General features: G+C 43.6%; 1 protein-coding gene across 1 annotated transcript; it reads left to right on the top strand.

Moving 5' to 3' along the window:
• Window positions 1-813: 813 nt before the first annotated feature.
• aff4 (AF4/FMR2 family, member 4) lies at window positions 814-19275 on the top strand (the record flags this gene model as incomplete). The annotated part of the gene is made up of 21 exons (XM_079283395.1): window positions 814-830; window positions 3601-3736; window positions 6462-7268; window positions 7593-7631; window positions 7788-7874; window positions 8169-8196; window positions 8312-8375; window positions 8567-8662; window positions 8793-8937; window positions 9125-9872; window positions 9995-10146; window positions 10828-10913; window positions 11229-11463; window positions 11802-11899; window positions 12250-12313; window positions 13139-13275; window positions 13770-13841; window positions 14028-14121; window positions 14253-14296; window positions 14552-14769; window positions 15382-19275. The coding sequence occupies 21 exons, from the start codon at window positions 814-816 to the stop codon at window positions 15507-15509; spliced, it is 3495 nt and encodes a 1164-aa protein (XP_079139521.1). The 3' UTR covers window positions 15510-19275.
• Between the last annotated feature and the right edge of the window lie 2928 nt (window positions 19276-22203).

Raw genomic sequence — 22203 nt, 5'->3', positions numbered from 1 at the left:
ATTGGCGTGTGAGGCTGTTTTAGTAAATAGTTATGGCTGTAAGTCTGTCTTAGACCAAGCTCATTTATATCTTTAGTGTCTTGAGTCTTAGAATCTTAATCTTGAGTTTGATCGTATATTAAACTGCTGTTGGACGTCTTCCCCCTCTCTATTCTTGCAGTCTCTCTTCTTTGATGTTAAATTAAAAGGTGTAATTAGTCACACCAGTCGTATAGATGTATTACTATGTTTCAGCAGTCTCATCACTATGCTTTGCATAACTCATATGCTCAATTTACTGTGATTTAAAAGATGACAAGAAGGACCCACCAGGACTGTCTCACTCTCTAGTGGACAGGAGACTGTCTCACGTTCACTCTAAACCTTTACACACTTACCCACCCCCCCGGCCTCTTTTCACCTCTTGTTTGCCACACATGCCTTCACCTCAAAACACTACACAGACAAATGTAAAAGCCACAGCTCCCCTTTAGGCTTCACCTAGTGTGGGACTATCACCCCCCCCCCCCTCCTCCGCCGTTTGCCGACGTGGTATCTCCCGAGAACGAGCAGTCACCTCCCCTCTTCTAAGTCAGATTTGTCACCACGCCAAAGGAAATACATTGTACCTTCGAGTCGAGTAAAGAAAACTAGTTTACACTCTTCCAGCTGGATGCCTGCAGATGTATTCAGGAAGAAACAGGGCCAGGTTGTCTTCACGGGAGGAGGTTAGGCGTAGAGATTTTGGCTGACAAGTCATAACGAGAACACTTCTGAATCCTTGGGAGATCCTTTTGAATCATCCTTCCTTCCAATGTTTCAGTGGTTGGGGCCATGGCCTCTCAGTCAGGGTAAGAAATGCATGTCTAGTTGGCTGCTTCACTTATTTCTCTGAGTGGGTGGAAAGAATAAAGCACATGAACTTCATTTTCACACGTTGTAGAAGTCCTGCTATACTGTTTTTAGTTCTCCCAGAAGCCCAGTCCTGTGTTCATGGTGCTCAGATAACCATCAGTTCTTCCCTTTTTCTTTTTCGTTGATGGGTCCCAGCCTTTAGAAAGAAACCGACGAGCTGATAATTTAGGTACAAAGTGAACTGCCTTTTTAACTCCGACTTTGACCTTTTCAGTCTGGCACACAGAATGATTACAATAAGCACACATGGTCGCTACTCTTTTGATATTAATACGTGTCATTTCAACTCATGTTGTGTAAGGAGTGATTTGCTTAGGCAAGCACTGTCCTCAATCTACATTTCCTCCCATACTATGTTGGCAACTGATCAACTCTGTTGGGATTGGGCTGAACAATTCAAGCCGAGGCTCATTTATGATTTGAGTCTCTTATGGTTTGCTATTGAAACAAGTAAAATATATATTTAATAGCTTGTCCTGGGTGTTTCTCAAACCGGGTCTTATCCCAGAAGGCCTCAGGTTAGATGGCAGCTGAGTTTGTCGTTGTTGACTAGCGGTGCAACGCATCATAAAACACACTGTCGCGATCGCATGTTTTACTGAATGTTGGCGGATAACGATAGTCTGTAAAACTAAATTTCACACTGATTGTTAACGTTAAACTGTGTAATTAAGGGGAGATCTGTGCGGGTCACAGATCGACAGTGGTCCATTGGTTACACCACTATTATTGAGTCACCTCATTTGTACACTTCACGATCTTTGTTGATTCCCCCAGATAGAACTGAGCCATATTAGTTTCTAGGCTGGTCGGAGGCCAACTTAAAAACAGGTTGTGTGAGAGTTGTGCTGTGAGTTTAGATACAAAACAGTGGGACTCACAATGTTTCCCTTTTCTTCAGGACACTGCTGATAACACCGGCGTGAATGTTGTGTCTCCAACAGTTCACGTCGCCTCCTGAGCTCTGGGTTAGTGTAGCCTACCTAGCTCTGCTCTGAAAATCAAGTTTCCTGTGAGGAGTGATGACTCAGTGTTGGGTGTTTTCTGATGATGTAAAACAGGCAGAGGCTTTGTAAAAGGTGTTGGTTGGGAAATTACAATTTAGACTGACTGATGAGCTTCCAGATAACTAGTCAGAAGTTGTAAAAGTGGAGCAAGTGTTTGCATGACTTAAGTCTACAGTAGACTTCTGCAAATATCCCACTTTGATTTAGAAGCTTTTACGTGTCTTAAAAAAGGCGTCAACAACTGAACAAAAACATTTAAGTATCACAAACTTGTTTGGCTTTTTGTGGAGGGGAACCAGTGCGATGTTGACTTCCGGGGGTTGGTCTTTAAAAGAATGCATCATCCCTGCAGCTCTCCATATGCCGATGTGATTGCTTGTTCAGATCGGTTTTCATGTGAGAGCGGTGTGAGTTTCATTACCTTCTCACGTTTTGATTGATTTCCCGTGTGGAGTGTTTTAATATAAGTTTCCTAGCGGCCTCTTGTCATCCATGCCCATGGTAAAGATTGATAACACCCCTGTGCGTTGTGCTTATAGTTTAGGAGGAGGCATGGTGGTGTCTGTATAATCACACTCTGTCAACCGCGTTAAAACCATTGTTGTCATTGGAAGAGCCCGAAGCTGTCTACTTAAACCGAGATCCGACACGCCTGGCTGATCGTTTGCTCGTTTCAGGTTTTAAAAAGATCCGTATTTGCTTTCTGTTACAAACGCAAGTTGCTCCTTTTTAAAAAAACAAAAAAAACAACACATACTTGTTCCGTCCAAATGGCCATCAGAAGTTTTACAACTTGTTTAAAAAATACATTAACAGCCTTGTGTTTCATCCTCTGGTAGTGTACACAGTTTTATTCCATGTTCATGCTTTTGGTGGTGTTTTGTCTCTCCGGTGTTTATTCATACGTTCACGAAGTTACAAGGTCTACAATGTTATGTCTGCACTTCACACATTACGCTCAGAGGGACAGTGCGGGGCGGGGTCGATGGCTTCAAGTTAAAGTTGAATAGCAGCAGGTTATTTAATCCTAATTACAGGATATACTATTCCTAAAAAGATTTGCATATTCTTTTCATGTCGAGTGAATGACGCTTTTTCAATCTACTCCAAAACGCATGAATTGAGAGAACCATTTAAACTTCTCAATGTATGAAGATGTTGAAGATGGCCGTTAGCAGTTTCACATTTACATCGACCAGCTGTACCAGCAGATTATTTTCAGTAGAAGTAGACTTGTGCACATTGTCTAGACCAGCCTAACCCTATTAGAGACGGGTCATGATGTTTGTGGGGGTAACTCTGATGATGAACGTCCTATTTGCGGTTTGCCAATAAAGTGACTCAAAGCAGAGGGCAAGTCGATGGCCCGTTCTGACTGTGTGATTTGTGGTGAACAGTTGGAAACTTGAACTAGTTGGTATTCATTTCCGAAACCAAGAACTCATAGCAGGAGAGAGAACTGCAGAGCTCACGTTGTTCAGTTATGTTACCTCACTGTTCAGGAGTAACTTTTAGGGAAATTCTCACCGACCCGCCAGGTGTTTCTTTCACCAACGACTCCCTTTCACGATGCTGCGTCGTTTTAAAATCGCCCCTTGTAAAAAGAACAAACACAAGATAAGGAGTCTGTTTACAGTCCCCCTCCACGGCGTGTGCTTATGTTGACTTGTTGTTGTTGTTGTTCTGTTTGCGTTATTAGCAACATGAACCGTGAGGACCGGAATGTGCTCCGAATGAAAGAAAGAGAAAGGCGAAATCAAGAAATCCAGCAGGGAGGAGGAGGAGGAGAGGCCTTTCCAGCAAATTCACCTCTCTTCCCTGAACCCTACAAAGTGGTAAGTTTGTTTACCTCTCCCTTCAGCTTTCACATGAAATTCAGAGGAGTTTTGTATCCGTGACAGGAAGCGACAACCACACAAACTTAGAGGAACATTCACCTTTTGTCATCACATATTATTTGAACCGTCATACCTACACCTTTTTTGATATATATATAAATATATATATATTTCTTTATTTATTTTTTGCTGGCTTAGCTAAACCGCTGAGAGGACTGTTTTGCTTTACGGCTTCTGTTGCAAAGGTGTAAACCCTCTTTCTTCTGGTGTCTTTGTACACACGCGTGTTTGTGCGTGTGCGTGCACTTCATGTAACATTTGTTTGACTTTCTACATTGCTTCAGTCTGGGGAAGAAAAAAAACTTAGTTGATTTAGTTTTCATCCTGTTCAATGAAGACGTGAACGCATTTTGTTCTTTTTCACAATGATCAGGATCTTGGAGCACTTCATATCTGTTGTCTTTTTAGTCGAGATGATTTCGCACAAATTTCAAGCTGTAATTTGCTGATCTGTGTGCAGCGTAGTATGTGGTTACGCTAATCATAGCTATTAAAAACTAAGCTTTTGGCTTAGATTAAATAATGGTTAGCCGTCAGACTAACTCTGCACAAGATATGAAAGAGCCGGTTGAATTGCCCACACCTGTCTTTGGTTAGCTGTTTTGTAGTGCAGCTGAAGAAGGTAAACACAAGATCATGCCTGCCCCCCCCCCCACCCCCACCCCCCTCTCACAGCCACACCCCTTTCCTCCCATGTCTTCCCCCCTTGTGCTCACAGATACATATAGATGTAGGGCAGCCAGCTCCCTGCTCCTGCTCGGCCAGTATAATTTGTAAAGAGGATTTGAGTTCTCTGAACTGGTCCAATCTTTGCCACTAACCAGATTTGAGCCGAGGTGAGTGGCGCCGCTCCTTTAGCTCAGAGTTAGCCGACAGCGCGGCAGAGATGGAATGCTTCCCGACAGGTTGGGAATAGAAAGGCGACCAGAGGTGAGCGATGAGTGCCGACCTGTGTGTTTTGGACCACAACAAAGTGAAAGGTAGAAAGTCCTTGACCTTTTGCACTAGAGAAGAAAAGGCATTTGGCAGCAAAAAGTGTTATTGTGCACGGTTTTGTTTTTCTGTCTTCAGAAACGATAGTACAGAACAATGCGGAAAAAGCCAACCTGTTTCAGTCACTGGCATTTCTACACTTTGTACTTCTTGTCTCCTGCTTATGTCTTACGTAAGCTTCAGTTTGCCCCCCCCCCCCCCCACCCTCTCGGTTATGCTCCACTAAGTGGAAGTTTACTGTCTTCAGCATTAACGGCCATGTGTGCACGCAGCTGCAGCTGCGGCCTCCCAGATGTAGAGCAGTAACGCTTTTATGGCGCTGAGCTCGCACACTTTTAACTCTGCTGCACAGAATGAGCACTAAAGTATCATATTATTATTGGTATATTTACAGTACGTAAATACTGTATATAAATGCATGTTGTCATTCTTCAATTTGATCAAGTTGGCCTTTTTCATTGTGCTAAAAGAAAAGACATAACTTACGAAATCAAAAATCCAATAATCACATTGCTGTTTGCTGCATTTTAACCACAAAGATTAGGCAAAAATAAACGGGTAACAGATAAAACACTGATGCTGTAGTTTGTCGTTTTTGCAGGCGAAAAGGTCAACATGGAGGTAAAGTTCCTAAAAAGGTTTGTGAGAGCGTTTCTGCAGACAAAAAAGGCTGTACAATACAATCTGTAGTAACAATGAACCAACTGTGTAATGACTCGGGTGTTTCTAATTTCTAGTTACACTTCATTGTTTTTAGCGTCATCGGCCACCATATGTGCCAGTGTGTGTGATAAGCCCGAGTATATTACCCTTGTGAACTCCGTGTATTTACAAAGAAGCAGAAGTATTTCTCTTCCACTGGCTGTTTTTAATACAATCCTAATAAAACACAGCATTTATGTTGGAACCACAAAGTAAAACGAAACATCACAGAAGAAGACTGGGCGACGCTCCACACGTGTGAGCCGTGCTGTGCTAGCAGGAGGCAGCGGCGGTGTGCATGTTGTGACCACGCTCGTTAACATTTCCTGCTACAGATAACGGCTTGTTTCCTCACCCCGCGTGTGTGACACTTGTCAAACCAAAGTAGAGGTCTAACGCTCCGTGTGAAACTGGATATTTTGCACAGACCGTCACGGGCTGATTGGTCGGCTGGAACCTGTGGCTTCAGTGTGATTGATTAACCTCTGTGTGTTGGAGCTGTGGGCGGACTTATCTGTGTGAGCAGATGGGTGTGGACTGATCGGGGGCCCATTTTGAATGAGCTAACTCAACGATTGGCGGATCTCTAATGTTCGATTGGTTACTTTCTCAATGTTTTAAATGTAAAAGTGAAGACACATGGTTCAGGATATTATTAGTTTCATTCTTTTTATTTGAATTGTGCTCATTTTTTCATCTTTTCATGAATTTTGAGTTTTTCTTTGTTGGAGAAATACATTTTCTCTCCATTCTGATGGAAAGTAATTAACCCAAGTGTTGAACTTGTGCCCATAATGACTGTTTTCTCTGCCCCTCTTCTCTCCTCTTTGCTTTCCCTCCGTTTGTTTCTCTCTCACTTATTTTCCTCTCAATGCATTTTTCTCTCTCCTCTTTTTCTCATTTTTTTTTCTTCATCGTCACACCGTTCCCCACCTCTCCCTCCCCCTTTCTCTGCTTCTCTCTTCAGTCCAGCAAGGAAGATAAACTGTCAAGCCGTATTCAGAGCATGCTGGGCAATTACGACGAGATGAAAGAACCGATTGGTGACACACTTCCTAAGATTGGCGGTAAACCATCTAACAGCTCGTCTTCCTCCGAGGAGAAATCGGGCCCACCTTTGTTCGGCGGGGACCAGTGCGGCGTCGGTAGCGGTGGCAGCAGCCAAAGCAGCAAGTGGACCCCCGTTGGCCCCGCGGCAGGCGGATCTTCGTCCCAGTCCCAGAAGCGCTCGGGACTCCAGGGCGGCCACGGTAGCCAGAGGAGCAGCGGCAGTAGCGGCGGCAGCAGCAGCGGCAGCCAAAGACACGGAGGGGAGGCGCGGGAGAAGAAGTCGAGTAAACACGCCGGGGGGTCGGAGCACTCCAAGTCGCACACGTCGAGTCCGGCCAAGGGCTCGCTGAGTTCCTCTGGTGGCAACAGCCACTTGCGGGGTTCCTTGTCCGCCGAGCAGCACCACAGCAAGGAGCGCTACCGCTCCAAGTCCCCGCGAGACCGAGAGGCCAACTGGGACTCTCCCTCACGGGTTCACACCGCCTTCCCCACCGGACAGCACTCGAGTCAGGCCTTTCCCCCCTCTCTCATGTCCAAGCCCGGCTCCATGCTGCAGAAGCCCACAGCGTATGTGCGGCCTATGGACGGCCAGGAAACAGCAGAACCCAAGAGCTCGCAAGCGGAAAGCTACAGCGGACAGTCGCACAGCAGCACCATGGGAGAGATGAAGTCCAACAGCAAGGCCTCACTTTCCAAACTCAAGATGCCCTCGCAGCCTGTAGAGGTGAGGCTGGTCTTCAGGCTTTCCATAAACTATATGTTAATGTTGCATATTAATGTTAATGAAGGTATAAAGCTATAGCAGCAGACAGTGTATATGGAATATACTGACGTATAATGGCAGCGCAGGCTTTGTGTTTGGAGCATGTATTCGTAATGACGTAATAATTGGAAGAGATTACCTCAGCAGCATGTTACTCTTGGTCTGATTAGGTCTAATACAATGCCTTTTGGAATGACTCATGCTACTCCCAATGGAAGCCTCCTCCCACCTGCAGCACTGACAGTCATGTTGAAAACGTGTTAAACATGCTCTTTCTGTCTTTAGGGATCTGGTGACGCCAACTGTGTCGATGAGATTCTGAAGGTAATTGTTAAAATAATCCCCTGTCAGGCCAACAATCTATCATAAGTAGTCAGAGAAAAAAACTATTGCTCGAGTCAGTGAAAGAGCACTTCACATTACTCACACCTTACAACTAACTCACATTTTTTCCCCGTGTGTGTTTATTCTTTCTTTCAGGAAATGACTCAGTCGTGGCCCCCTCCGCTGACGGCCATCCACACCCCCTGCAAAACAGAGCCCTCAAAGTTTCCATTCCCCACCAAGGTCAGCGTTGTGTTTACTGTTTGACTCAAATGATGTCATGTGTTGTTATGAGTCTCGTTTGGTGCCAACAGACCTTACAAAGTACAAATGCAGAGCATCCTTTTTGTCGCCGTCTAATTTGAACTATAAAGTGATCGGACTAGCGATTGATAATTGATCGATTAATAACAATAATGAAAGTGGTTTGAACCTGCTACGGGCTAATAAACATAAGCTCAAGGAGTTCCTTTTTAAAATTGATTTGTTTTTATTTATTCATTGATAGTAATTCAGAATGTCTTTTTTTCACCTCAGGACTCTCACCCTTTCCCAAGTGGGCACAGTGAGTATTTCACTCATTTCTGATTCAAACCCAATATAAAATGTATGTGTATGTGTATATATATTTGATATATTTGTTGCTCATGAGTTTTTATTTTTATTTTTATTTTTTTTAGAGAGAGGTAGTTTGTCCAAGAGCTCCAGCAGCCACCAGTCCAAAGCTTGCGACGACCAGCCCACGTAAGTGCTTCATCGTTTCCTCCTTTCTCATTGTAAGCCCAAGTTTATCGCTCATTAAAAACAAACGGTTATGACGAGGTAACAAACCAGACATGCATAGATGACCTCAGTAAGTTGTGTAGACGGAGCCACCGTTTGCGCTGCTGTAATGAAATACAAAGATTTAATTCAGCGTCATTCCTCCATCTCAGTGTACTACTAGAAGATGACCTGAAGCTCAGCAGCAGTGAGGACAGTGATGGAGAACAGGACTCTGCCAAGAACGCCTCGCGGAACACTTCAGCAAGGTAAACCACGGCACGCATGCGTACGTTTGCGGGGGGATAGCGTCAACCTTTGACACACATCAGTGTGTACAACATGAAAGTGTACTGCACACACTATAATGCTGTAATTCCACTCTTTCTGTGACGGCAGCAATAACAGTGAAGGAGCGGAGCAATCCAGGGACGATTCGAGCAGCCACAGCGGCTCAGAGAGCAGCTCGGGCTCCGACAGCGAGAGTGAAAGCAGCACGACGGACAGCGAAGCCAATGAGCCCCCGCGGCCCGCCTCTCCTGAGGTAATGACTGACCAGCAACTTTGTACAAAGATGATTTGGTCCTCAAGCATAATTTTCAATGGAACTGTTCCTCTCTCTGTCCCCCCTTCATTTAGGTTGTAATAGTTATTGTATGTATGTATGTATATGTATTTTTCACTCACTAGCACAAAGTCTTACGTCTGTGTGTTCTCCTGCTCCCCTTCAGCCTGAACAGCCCATGGCCAACAAGTGGCAGCTGGACAACTGGTTCAAGAAGGCCAAGCAGTTCTCTCCGGCCTCTCCGGCGGACAATGTTCCGACCAAGTGCAAGAAAGAGGGCAGGGATAACGGCTCAGGACGCGGCTATAGTAGCCAGGGAGGGGGTTCAAAAGACTCGGCGGCACCCACCCCGAGCAGGGACCTACGGGCGGCGCAAAAGGGTGCGGAGGGTGGCCGTGGCCGGCAAAAATCCCCCGCCCAGAGCGAAGGTGGCACAAATCCGCGAAGGAGCGTGGGTAAAAAACAGCCTAAAAAGTCTGAAAAGCCCCCAGTGGTGGAGGAACCCAAGGGAGGCCTGAGGGTGGAGAGTGAGCCGGCTCCAGAGATACCTCCGCATCGGCCTAAAGCTGCTACGAAGGGTTCCCGCAAACCAAGCATCAAAAAGGAACCTAAATCCTCCCCGAGGCCCACTGCGGCTGCTGTCACTACCGCAGACAAGCGCAAGGCCAAGGCGCCCACCAAGACCTCCCAGAAGTCCCGGGAGTTTGTCGACACGGACTCGTCGTCGTCGGACTCTGAGGGGAACGACAGCATCCCGTCCTCGTCGCAGACGCCCAAGTACACCGAGAGCATCAGGACCCCCGTGTGTGTGTTTTCTCCAATGGAAGAAAAAGAGCTTTTGTCTCCTCTCAGTGACCCCGAGGAGCGCTACCCTACAAGGCAGCCTCAGCACCAGGTTTTACTAGTGAAGATAGGTTAGTCTCTCTTGTTTTACACTTGTCCGGCTGGACTGCACACATTCCCTGAAGCTTTTATTTTCTTTGGACCGAATTAAAGCTTTACCCTTCCCTTCCTTTTCCTTCACCATTTCCTGTAGATCTCAGCTTGCTGTCGAGGATCCCAGGGCGGCCCTACAAGGAGCCTGCAGAGATAAAAGTGGAGAGGGACGACTCTCTAGACCGGGACAGCAAAGACTTCAGCAAACAGAGCTCTGAGAAGAGCTCTAGTAAGGCCAAGAGGAAACACAAGGTATGAGGCTGGATAGAGCAAATTCCTGTCTGTACGCTCTGCTGATTTCATTCATCTTAAAATGTACCTCTCGCTTTGAGAAGAGTTAAGGGTGGTGTATTCACGCCTGGACCAGTTGTGACTATGTGGATACAACAGGCGCACTCGGATGCAGAGCAAAAAGAAGCGGGCGGAGATTGTATTATTGAGATCATGTTAACATGATGCGAGGAGGCAAATCTTCCCCGGTTACGTTTCTGACCAATGAGAGAACAACTTGCTTGGGATGGTTTACTACTTTTGGACCACTCTTGAATGTACAAAAGCGAATTGCAACAATTGTATCAGATTACTCCGTGAACCGGAACAAATCAAACACACAGCAGGTCTGATAACGGCCTAAAAGAATAGTTGAATGGAAAACAACATATAGATTAAGATTAAACAGATTTTTATCCACATCTTTTTTTTCATTATTACTTTTGTAAGGGAAGTATGTCGTCATAGCTGTGAAACTACCAAAGAAAGACTTACAATCTGTAAGTGATATGTTTATGTGGGATTGGCAGACGGTTGTGCACTTCATGAGTTCATGTGCGAAATTGCAAATTTCTTTGTCATCAAATCCTCCAGAGGCATGTACACACACACCAGTAAATCCTTTAATGTGTCTTGTAATTTCCTGCGACCTTTGTCTTTTAGAACGATGAAGATGGCACAAAGCCAGAGAGCAAGCGCTGCAAGCTAGAGGAGAAGTCCTTATCTCATCATAAAAACAGCAGTAAAGAGTGAGTATTCTTCCTTTCACACTTGGTGTGACAGCAGTACTTCATTTCTTTACAGGCAACACGACGCTTTCTTTTTCACGATTCTTACAATTCACAAAATTTAACTCGTCATACGAAGCGCAGTGAAATGACTTGTTTATTACTTTAAGCCACGCCTATCAACCTCGGCTTTGATTTCAATGTTGATCTTGAATGTTAATATTTCATTTTTTGAGTGTTAATATTTTGTGACGTGGAGTACGGTACCGCAACACGGCTGGTCCGGTTTTAAATGACATGATACACGTGTTACAATGACCGTTCATGTCCCACCAGGTCTAAGAGGTCCATGGAGAAGAAAGAAGAGCCCGCCCCCTCTCCTTCCATATCGGGTCTTCAGCGGACGCCCAAGGCGGAGCATCCGAGTCGAAAGAGGACGGTCAGCCAGTCCTCCACCTCTTTGTCCAGCGGGACAGGAAGTGGGAAAGAGGGAAGCCACAGCACCAAGGGCAACTCCACCTCCAAGCACAGAAAAGGAGAGGACAAGGGACGCAGCACACGCGACGGCAAGGTGAGCGCGAGTAACCGTATCTCTCCCCCCCCCCCCCCCCCCCCCGCCATTTGCTGTCGCGTGAACACCCAGCATTGTGGGAAGTGCAAGTGCGGTCTTTCATCAAGTTTGCCAACTGTGCAATGTTTCCCACCCGAGGAACTTAAATAATGAAGAATAAAAAAGGGTAGCGGTCGAGAACATGGCCGCAATAAAGGTCTATGTATTGTATATGCCCAATATCCATAGAGCGCCAAACGTTTCTTTAGGCACCTGCAATCTCTCAAACACCAGGCCCCCCCTTTATTTTTTTTTCTTTCTCCTGAAACTTTATTCCCTCTCGCTTGCCGTCTCCGCAGGAGAAATCCTCAAAGGGCTGCGATAACCAGCTGGCTGTGCCGCCGCTCACCACGGACGGCTCCAAGTCTCAGAGATCCAAGCTGGTGTTTGAGGACAGGTAAGAGGAGCTCTTTCCACTGCGGATAACCCCTCAGCAGGGTGGGCAGAGAGCACTGCTGTGGGGATCTAGGATTGCCTTTGATGCATAAAGCTGCAGGAGGTTTCGGGAGGTCGTGCGTAGATGTGCCTGCATGCAGGAGAGATGATGTAAATTTCCATTTTAAAAGGCTCTCTGTTGGGAGGCTGTGTCCTTTTTTCATACGGAGGTAAAGAAATAACATCGTCTTGCCTCTTAGTTTTATTGTCTGTTTCATGGTTTGATTTTATGTATATCTGTGCTTAGTGGAAATGTATGCTGTTTCAGGGAAGTACTTAAATGAGTTTGACCTGTTAATAATGTTGTTTCAGGGTCCATTCGGCAGATCACTACTTACAAGAGGCCAAGAAACTGAAACACAATGCAGATGCACTGGTGAGAGCGTGAGCTTAATGCCTATTTACATGAGTAATGGAGATGCTGCAGAGTCAGCTGCTGCATGCAAAGCAGTGAGCGGAGAGGTTGTTCAACGAGGTCTCGACCTGTCATGTAAAACAACATGGAGATTAATGCTTGGTTTAGCAACGCAGTTAAATTCTCCTTTTACTGCTCACGTTCATATGATTGTATAACATTTATTGTATTTACCTCGGACAAGTCTTATAAGTCCTTCTTTCTCTGTTATTGAGCAGTATGTTTAAGCGGTGGGCTGGTATCAGTGACTTACCTGAGATACCTGACTTGGCTGCATGATATTTCCACTCAAACTTCTTGAAAATGTTACTTTTATTTTGCATTTTACAGGTTTTTGTAATTGAAATACTCCGTCTGAAGAGAAAATAACTCCGACATTATGCTAGACAAGCAAACATGATACAAATAAACACAACCTGTTGAGAACTAAGCAATAATATTTTACATGATGGATACGCTTTCATTTTGTCTAACGATGTACGTGTAATACAATTCTTTACCCCACATTACGGTTCACTAGTCCACATCTATGATGTTATATGTTCCATTTAAAGGCCAACGCATGCATAGTTGAGTTCTTGCTGCTGTTATTAAGAGTTTATTGTATTCCACACCAAATCATGTGAGTTATACAACATGACAAATTAACAGTCATGTGAGCAGCATTTAGGTGGGCACTGCCGTGACAGTTTCAGAAAGAAGTGGCATGTTAAACCAGAACTAACTCGGGACGCTCCGCCATCAGTGATTTCATTGTCGCTGTCTCCCCGTTCCCTCTGTTTACAGTTGGACCGCTTTGAGAAGGCCGTTTACTACCTGGACGCCGTGGTGTCTTTCATTGAATGTGGCAATGCTCTGGAGAAGAGCGCTCAAGAGGCAAAGTCTCCCTTCCCCATGTATGCTGAAACGGTGGAGCTCATCAAGTAAGGACAAACGTGCTGTCGTCGTCACTATTTAAAGGGGAAGGCCACCATCTGTACACGTCTCTGTTTACAGGTGTTGTGTGGTACCACTTCCTTTAGGGATGTTACATGAGACGGCGTGAGTCGTGGCTGAGGACGACAAGTTTGAATATGAAAACACACCTGGTGGTGTAGAGTTAGACAGAAGTCAGCTTGTGGCTAGCGGCGTGAGGATACTTTACCTGCTGCTAACATTACACGCAATATCCAAATGAACTGACCGTGGTTGGATTGTAATGTTGCCGCCAGGTTTTGACAAAGACGAATGTTTTGAATTAAAGAGGATATCTGGTTGTGCCTGAGCCATGTTTTATTTTAACTTCCATTGCAATTCATGTTCTAGAAGTACAAAGTCAGTGTGTCACATGTCACTTTTATTGAAATGAATGTTTCTGTCATGACATAAGCAGTTTGTTCTCCAAGGAACTAAACATTTGTTCCATTTGTACGTTCAGATACACTATGAAGTTAAAAAGCTACCTGGCCCCAGATGCTACTTCAGCAGACAAGAGGCTAGCTGTGCTTTGGTAAGTACGCTGTCTGACAACAGCTGATGTATTTCATGTTGAAGAGGCGTCGTCCTGTCCTCAAAGCCCCAGCTATTTGATTGGAAGGAGGGATGTTTATTCAGCCCACCTCCCTGTGGTCATTGCCATCTTCTTTGCATGTTTTTCACATCTAAAATGAACCTCTTTTTTTTTCTCTCTTTGCAGCCTCCGATGCCAGTCCCTCCTCTACCTGCGGTTATTTAAGCTGAGGAAAGACAGCGCACTAAAATACTCCAAAACCCTCACCGAACACTTAAAGGTACATTTTTTTTGTTTCCTGGAAGCTGAAATCAAGTTTGGCAAAACTTCACTCAACATGCATTCCATGATTTTACGTGAATGTGTAACCTGCTTTGTACATAATGTTCTTTCCTTCATTTTGTTTGACAGAATTCTCTGAGTAACACCCAGGCTCCCTCTCCTGGAATGGGAAAGTAAGTCGCGTCCTTCTTTGCTGTTAGGAGAGGAAACATGATTGTAAATGAGACAATCATGTTTCCTGCACGTGTTGAATGTTGAGGGAAAATAGGTTCGACATTTCCCCCAATGGTAACAAGTTTTAGACTTTCACAGAAGAACAGTTTGACGCTCTTAAGTCGTCTGCAATTACATAACATCTGCTAAAAATCTTCTAAACCAGTACCAGCGCTTTTTTTCACAACAGTGCTCTTCTCCGTTTCCTAATTCAGCAAGGCAGCGGGTATGCCCTCTCCCGTCTCCCCCAAACTGTCGCCGGGCACGGCCGGGGGCTACTCGTCCGTCAGTAGCAGCAGCAGCGCCAGCTCGTCTGTGACCATACCTCAGCGTATCCACCAGATGGCTGCCAGCTACGTCCAGGTCACCTCTAACTTCCTGTACGCCACCGAGGTCTGGGACCAGGCGGAGCAGCTATCCAAGGAGCAGAAAGGTGAGCTACCTCTTAAAACAGACTATGATTTGGGACTACATATACCATTAGTGGATTGTCATATCAAGTGGGGGGGGACCAAATGAAAAGCCGTATTCCGGACCGATCGCAATACTTCTGGAAGTTTCTTACAATTCCAGCACTTTTAACAAATTAAATATACAGTCTGACCATTTAAGAGACCTCAGTTGTGCATCTTCCACTTTCCTTTCCCTGTTACTTCTCTACTGTCAAAGGCAAAAAATACCCTGAAAAATGAGCTTTTGAATACCATGATGATCAGCTAGAACTCCTAATAAGTACGATCAATTTAATAGTGCTGAAACGATGAGTTGATCAACAGGAAACTGTTTTGTTTGTCAATTATCTTTTTTTCGTTTCATATCAAACATGCTGGTTTTAGCTCCTCAAATATAAGAATCCGTGAATTCTGAATATCTTTTGGTTTTGAACTGTTGGTCAGTGATAACAATCAGCTTTAAGACATCATCTTAGGCTCTTGGAAACATTTTTCACTATTTTCTGACATTTTATAGACCAAACATTGAATTGATTATTAAGAAATAAAGAACAGAAAATGGGAATAATAATAAGTGTCTTTTGTGTCTCCAGAATTCTTCTTGGAGTTGGACAAAGTGATGGGTCCTCTGATCTTCAACACCAGCAGCATGACAGAACTGGTGCGTTACACGCGGCAGGGCCTCCACTGGCTGCGTCTGGACGCAAAGCTTATTCCCTAGCAAGGACTCCTTCCCTGCTAGCTGCTTCCTCACACACACACACACATGCGCCTCAGCTTCTTGAGTTAAGGAACATGTGCTCAAAGACGGTCACGCATGCACTCACAGACACACGCATACAATGATGTACTGTACGCACACACACACACACACACACGTGATGAACTTCTCAGACATATCTCCAACACTGTGTCCATTTTCTACACCAGCTTGCCAAAAACACTGAGCACTCTAGAGCATCTCGCACCGTCGACGGCACCACACAGGGAGAAACATGGGGAACTGCAGCACAGGAACAAAAACAAAAGCTTGTCGCCATGCTTCATATATCGGCATTCTTACAATCTTTGCCATGTTTCTATCCGTTTGCCACGGAGGCGCTGGGTGAACTATTTGCTATGAAAAACGCTTACAAAATTAGGGGTTTGGTTTTTAGGCTACTTTGGCTTTTAACTTTTTATTTGACTTTGTTTCACCAAAGTACCTCCCATGAACACCAAAGGTGCTTTAAAATGAAGGTTTCTCTTTATCATTTTTGTGCCTTGTATGTGAGTGACAGGAAAGACAAACAGCCACCCGTCATATCTGAATACATTTTCCCCTTTTTTCTTTTCTTTTTTACTAATTTTATGCATTTTAAAATATTTAACTGTTAACGGAAGCTGACAACGTTCATGTTTTTGATTGCAGTCTTTCAGTTTTAAATCAAGTCGTGTTAACACATTTTAGAGTGAAGATGGAGTTGGCCACACATGAAGCTACATTACCGCCATCTTGATTTTTGTTAATCTTTCCTGCAGAGTCTCCAGGCGCCAAAGCTTTAATCTTGGCGCGTGCCCACACTATTTAAGAACGGACCGTAGGAAGGGCTACCGTGCACAGCAGATTAATACTTCTGACACACGTATTTATAAATGTTCTTACTCAACAGTGTATTAGTTTTTAAACCGGTGTTTTTATTTTCCACAATCATAGACTCATTTGAACCCTGCTAGAAAGGTTGAATGTTGGGTCAGTTTGCTCAAACCACCATAGTCCGGTTTAATGCAAGGAGCAGCCTGGCCTCTAGGGGCCGCTAGCGGGGCCTTTTTGGCTCTTGGCCTTCATAGAATTGATCTCCACAATGTTCTCTCTAAGAGATGTTCTGCGTTTGAAGTTCCAGAATACGAGCCGCTTCCTCTGACATGTTAACACTCGTAGCGACATTGTTCATTGAGAACTTTTCCTCGAGGCAGTGACTTCCAGACAGTGTTATTCATCGTTTGATCCCTTGTTTGCTCAGAGTGTATTTTTCTAAGGAACAGCAGGGAGTGTCTTAAAGTATTGAAGATCATTTCCACACACGATGCAGTTATTTGCAGTGCAGTTTATAGAAACCGGGCCTAAGTGACCACTAATTTGGCACAACAAAAAGCAAGTTCACCTGTAAGGAAATATTTAGAGAGGCAAACTTGTCAGTGTTGCATTTATAGAACAAAGAGTTTTAAATCTATCATTATATATTTCGAAAAAGAAGTGTAACGGCCAATATAGATTTTATTTATATACCAAGCAGTTTGTTTTAGTTGTTTTTGTCTTCCTCTGGCCTAGCAGAAGTCTAACTTTAACAGGGTTGAACCAAGGGTTATGAGATGCAAAGTATTTGTTTGTGTATGTCATTTTTTTTTTTTCCTATTTAAGTTTGAATCACTCTTGTATTGCCAGACGGTAGATAAGAACCGTGTCGTCTAGTTGTAACTGTGTACGCCAGCTGTCCACATATTACATTTCTCATATTTAATAGTACCGGTTGTCATCGAGGGAAATGTGGACGGCAGTGGTTTTTGAATGAAGATGTTGACATTACACCCAAGAGTTCAGTTGACATTTGGGTGTTTGTTAACGGTCAATGACATGAAGGACTGTGCTTTTTATTTTAGTGGGGTTTTTTAAGCTCACTTCCTCCTAAAACATGCTGGAAACCTTTAAGCCTGGGTCGAATAGTATTCATGGAAACGGTAATTGACACGTTTCTTCAAATTTCAATCATAAATTTGGTGTATCGTCACTTTATTTTACACCCTTTTCATCTCACTTTAAGGAGTTAAGCATTTGACCCAGGTTTGACCTTTTTTGTTTTGTATTTTCTTTCATTCACTGGCTCCCTGGCCTTAATTGTAGGAGGGGATACTGTTATTTCCTCTGGCACTTGAAGAAGAGAAAGCCAGAGGGGGTATTATTTTAATCTATGCAGGATTTTTACAAAAAAAAGGAGGATCCGTGGCTGTGGGGAAACTTTTTTTTTTCTGGCTCGGGATCTTTTTCCCCCCGCTTCTTTTCTTTGTTTTCGCCTCAGTGAGAAACCTGTTTAACTCAAGTGTCCAATGTCTGTAGCGTTATAAATAAAAACAGTACACAAATTTGCAAAAAGCTAATCATAATCTGTTTTTATAACCAAACACAGATGGCTTGAGCCATTTTGTACTTAAAGCTGGAGGCCACTTTTCTCATGGGGGTTCCTCTGTGGGTGTCGCCAGCCCAGTCAATGTCTTCATACACTGGTACACTTTGTAAGTACAGGCCCGCGCCTTGTGTTCCCGACACTATCTTGTAGTCAAATGTACAAAATTTAGCATTAGATCAATTTGTAACAGTTTGCTACTCATACGTGTTTATTTTTCTGCCCCCCTTTGCTTAATTATTATTATTTTTTTTTTTGTTTGCCATTTTAAAGGAAATGAGGAAGAAGTAAATGTGTTGGGGTTGTTCATGATGAGATTTCATTGTAAGTAGAAATTAATATTAATTCTAACTTGAAAGAATCCAGGGTAAGATCAATTTTTTTTTTTCTTTTTTTTTTTTTTTTACATTCAGTAGGAAGATGTTAACACTTGCATGTTTCTATTTAAATACAAATGTATAAATTGTAAATAACATTTCTTTAAGGGTGAATTTCTACTACAGGTCGACATTTTTATTGAAATTAAAAAATGCTGTAAATACATTTGTGAGATACTTTATGCACATTTCCCCCCCCCCCTCCACTTCTGTGGGCTTTTATGGTCTCTTCTTCTTCCAAGTTGTTACAGAGGACATCTCTTAACGCTGTATATCAGATTTATTTCTCAGTCCCCTTTTTCGTACCGCGCTCGTATTCTGTCTTCTGCTTCACTCGTCTCCCAGTATCATGGTCGCCACATAATCATTAATGTCTAGATCCAAGTGTGAATACCTTTGTCTTCTCTGTATTTGATATGGAGGCGCGTACTTTTCATGAAATGTATATTGTTGATCTCATGGGATGGATGGATGGTGTGTGTACAGTCCGTTAATGTAAAACCACGTCTGTTTCCTCCTCACCAGAGAGAGTGAGGGAGGGAGAGAGAGAGCGGGAGAGAGAGATGTATTTACTATGTGTCCCTTTTGAAAAATTGGTCCAACATGTTTTTTGAAACCGAGGTATTTCTCTACAGGTCAAAACAGTTGTAGCAGTTTATACAGTATGTTGTATAACATCTTTTTTCTAAAAGTCGTCTCTGAAGTGAGACCAGCAGCATACTATGTACAATAGTCTAAATTGGATTAGTTTTAAGAGAACTGATAGAGATACTATATATGATGGATGCAATATGATTAAAGGTACTCATTGAGTTTGATCTTCAAACTTAGGTTATGTAATTTAAAGCATTCTTGTGAAGTGAGTATTAATTGTGACTAATGAGAGTCTGTCCTGAATATTCTTTGTATTTTGCCGTATTGAGAATAAAATATATATGGATATGTTTAATGAAGTGTTACTCATTTTGTTTTAGGAGCACGAGAGTATTTCGTTTTAGAGGAAGCAAAAGAGGGCTTGAGTCATCTCGTGTCTTCAGCGACGTCTGGACCTGTTAACCTGATATTTAAATTGGCCAACGGGATGTAACGGGTGGTGTTTGGGGAAATAAGAAGTTTAAATGAGGGAAAAGTTCCTGACAACCCAATTAAGACAATCAACGCCGTCTAAACATTTTGTGGACAGACGTCAATTGGAAATAAGCAGAAAATGTCAGCTCATTTTTAATTTACATACTAAGCATAACTCATTGCAATGCATTGTATTTCATAACCCTGCAGGTTTTGTTTACAACAACTTTATCTGCTAGGTAACTCTTGTAGTTAATTGAGTAAAAAGTATAATATTCCCCTCTGAGATGAAGTACAAAGTGGCATCAAATGCAAATGCCCCAAGTACAGTACAAGAATGTAAGTAAATGTACTCGGGTACATAGCTACTGCTAATTGGAGTGTAGTAACCTACTTGTGTGTTCTAGTTTCACTTCTGGGCTCACATTATTCTGACAACAGGGCCGGCCTGTGCTTCAGTTCTCAGAGAATAAATTGCCACCAAGTGGTCATGAGTTGCTACTGTCGTTGCAGTCTTATCTTTTTCAGCCGTGTTATCACTGGATTGTCATTACGGTCACTGTTATTGTTGCTGTTGATGGTCATGATTGCAGTGGAAATGCAATCATGTCATTGAATGGTGACATCACTGTCATTGAAATGCTGACAGTGTGAACAGGTAGGACGGTGATTTGAAAAGACTGAGTATTTCAGTCCTACAGGTGATACGTTGAAAGGTTTCCTGTTTGTAATCTAGAGAGGTTAAAAAAAGGTATAAAGTTTAAAACTGCAATGCTGTACAGTTATTAGTACAAACAAGCATTCACCAATACAGTAGATCAGCGGTTCCCAAACGTTTAGGCTGCGCACCCCCTTCTACATCCCGACCAGGTTCGCGCGCCCCCCCCCCTGAATTAAAATAAATAAATAAAATGAGACCAATGAGTTTGCTCGCGCGTGGCGTTTGTTTACAAGATTTAGTCCGCTGTTAAATGCTGCAGTGTGAACACAAACCGAAGAAAGGGGCAACTGCAACATTGTATCATATTAATCCCTGAATCAGAACAAAGCAAACTAACTGAAGGTGTGAAAACGCCCTGAAACACTGCAACAAAGTTACAATAACTTTCAGTGACACAAGGCGTCACTTTTAAAGAGCAATCAGGATGCGAGCACAGGCTCAGAGGCAGATTATCACATTTAATTTATAATTAATGAGCGACTAATGTAGCCAGGATGTCTTCGGACAAAGCATCGATGCGGCGACACAGTGTTGTTGGACACCGGGATCATGTCCAACTTTTTTGCTTCTTTCTCCCCAATCATACATTCCACCATCTCTCTGGCAGCTGGCAAGCTCACGTCTTCAGTGATTGTGTGCGATAGCCCCTTTCTCGCTATTCTGTAACCAGATATGAAGCCCGTAGTGCGTCATTTATAGACCCAACACATAGAATGAGACTGCAGTTGTTTTTGGCTGTTTTGTAACTCCTCCAATTTCGATATTAAACTATGTCAGGGGCTTTTGACTTGCACTGGCATGCTTGGTGTTCAGGTGGCGACGTAAATAAGAGGGTTTCAGACAGATGTTAGCCAGAACCTCACTGCACACCACGCACTGTGGCTTTGGGGAATCTGCGTTGCCAATCCAAGTGAAGCCCAGACACACATACTTTTCATCATATTTCCTCTTTTTTTCCCCACTCTGATGCTCACTCTCGTTTCTTCTTCTTTACCTTGACTCGATGGGCCGATGTGCTCCCGATTTGTCTGTGCTATCCCTTCCTCCTTTTGGTCTCCTCCGTCTCATCTTCCTCCCGTTAGATTTCTTCTCCCGGTCTCTCCCCACGCACCTCTCCGTTCCCCTCGCCTCCGATTTCTCTCTCTCGCTCTCGCTCTCCTCTTTTACGACTGATGGCTTCAGATGTCCCACCTGACAGTTTCCCCGATATCAGCCAGTTTAGCATATTTAAATGAGTACGACTGGCGGCAGGCAGAAAGACTGCCGGAAGGAGCTCAAGTGCATTTATTAAATTGTTGGAATGCTTAACAGCATTCCAACAATAAAGAAACACGATAACAATAGTTGGAATGCTTACCAGCATTCCAACAATTAGAAGAAGTAGTAGAAGACGTAGTATCAGTCGTCATAGTAATAGCTGTAGTATTGGTCGTAGTATTTAATATCACAGTTGGAATGCTTAACAGCATTCCAACAATAAAATACAGTAGTAAAATGCAGAAATGCAGGAAATTGATTAATATATTAATTGAATGTGGTTCAATTAAAGGCAGCAGCAAACAGAAAAGTCTTCAATCTTGATTTAAATGAGCTGAGGGTCTCAGCAGACCTGCAGCTTTCTGGGACTTTGTTCCAGATATGTGGAGCAGAAAAACTGAACGATGCTTCTCCATGTTTAGTTCTGACTCTGGGAACAGAAAGTAGACCGGTCCCAGACGACCTGAGGGGTCGGGATGGTTCATAAGGTAGCAGCAGATCAGAGATGTATTTTGGCCCTAAACCATTCAGTGCTTTGTAAACCAACAGCAGGATTTTAAAGTAAATTCTTTGTTGGACAGGAAGCCAGTGCAAAGACCTCAGAACTGGAGTGATGTGGTCCACCCTCCTGGTCTTAGTGAGGACTCGAGCTACAGCGTTCTGACAGACTTTTTACAGAGACCTGTAAACACACCGTTACAGTAGTCCAGTCTGCTGAAGATAAATGCGTGGACAAGTTTTTCCAAATCCTGTTGAGACATAAATCCTCTAATCCTTGATATATTCTTCAGGTGATAGTAGGCTGATTTTGTAATTGTCTTGATATGGCTG

This window comes from Melanostigma gelatinosum, assembly GCF_949748355.1.
Source record: "Melanostigma gelatinosum genome assembly, chromosome: 14".
NCBI lineage: Eukaryota > Metazoa > Chordata > Actinopteri > Perciformes > Zoarcidae > Melanostigma > Melanostigma gelatinosum.
This window is presented reverse-complemented; position numbering and strand designations above follow the sequence as displayed.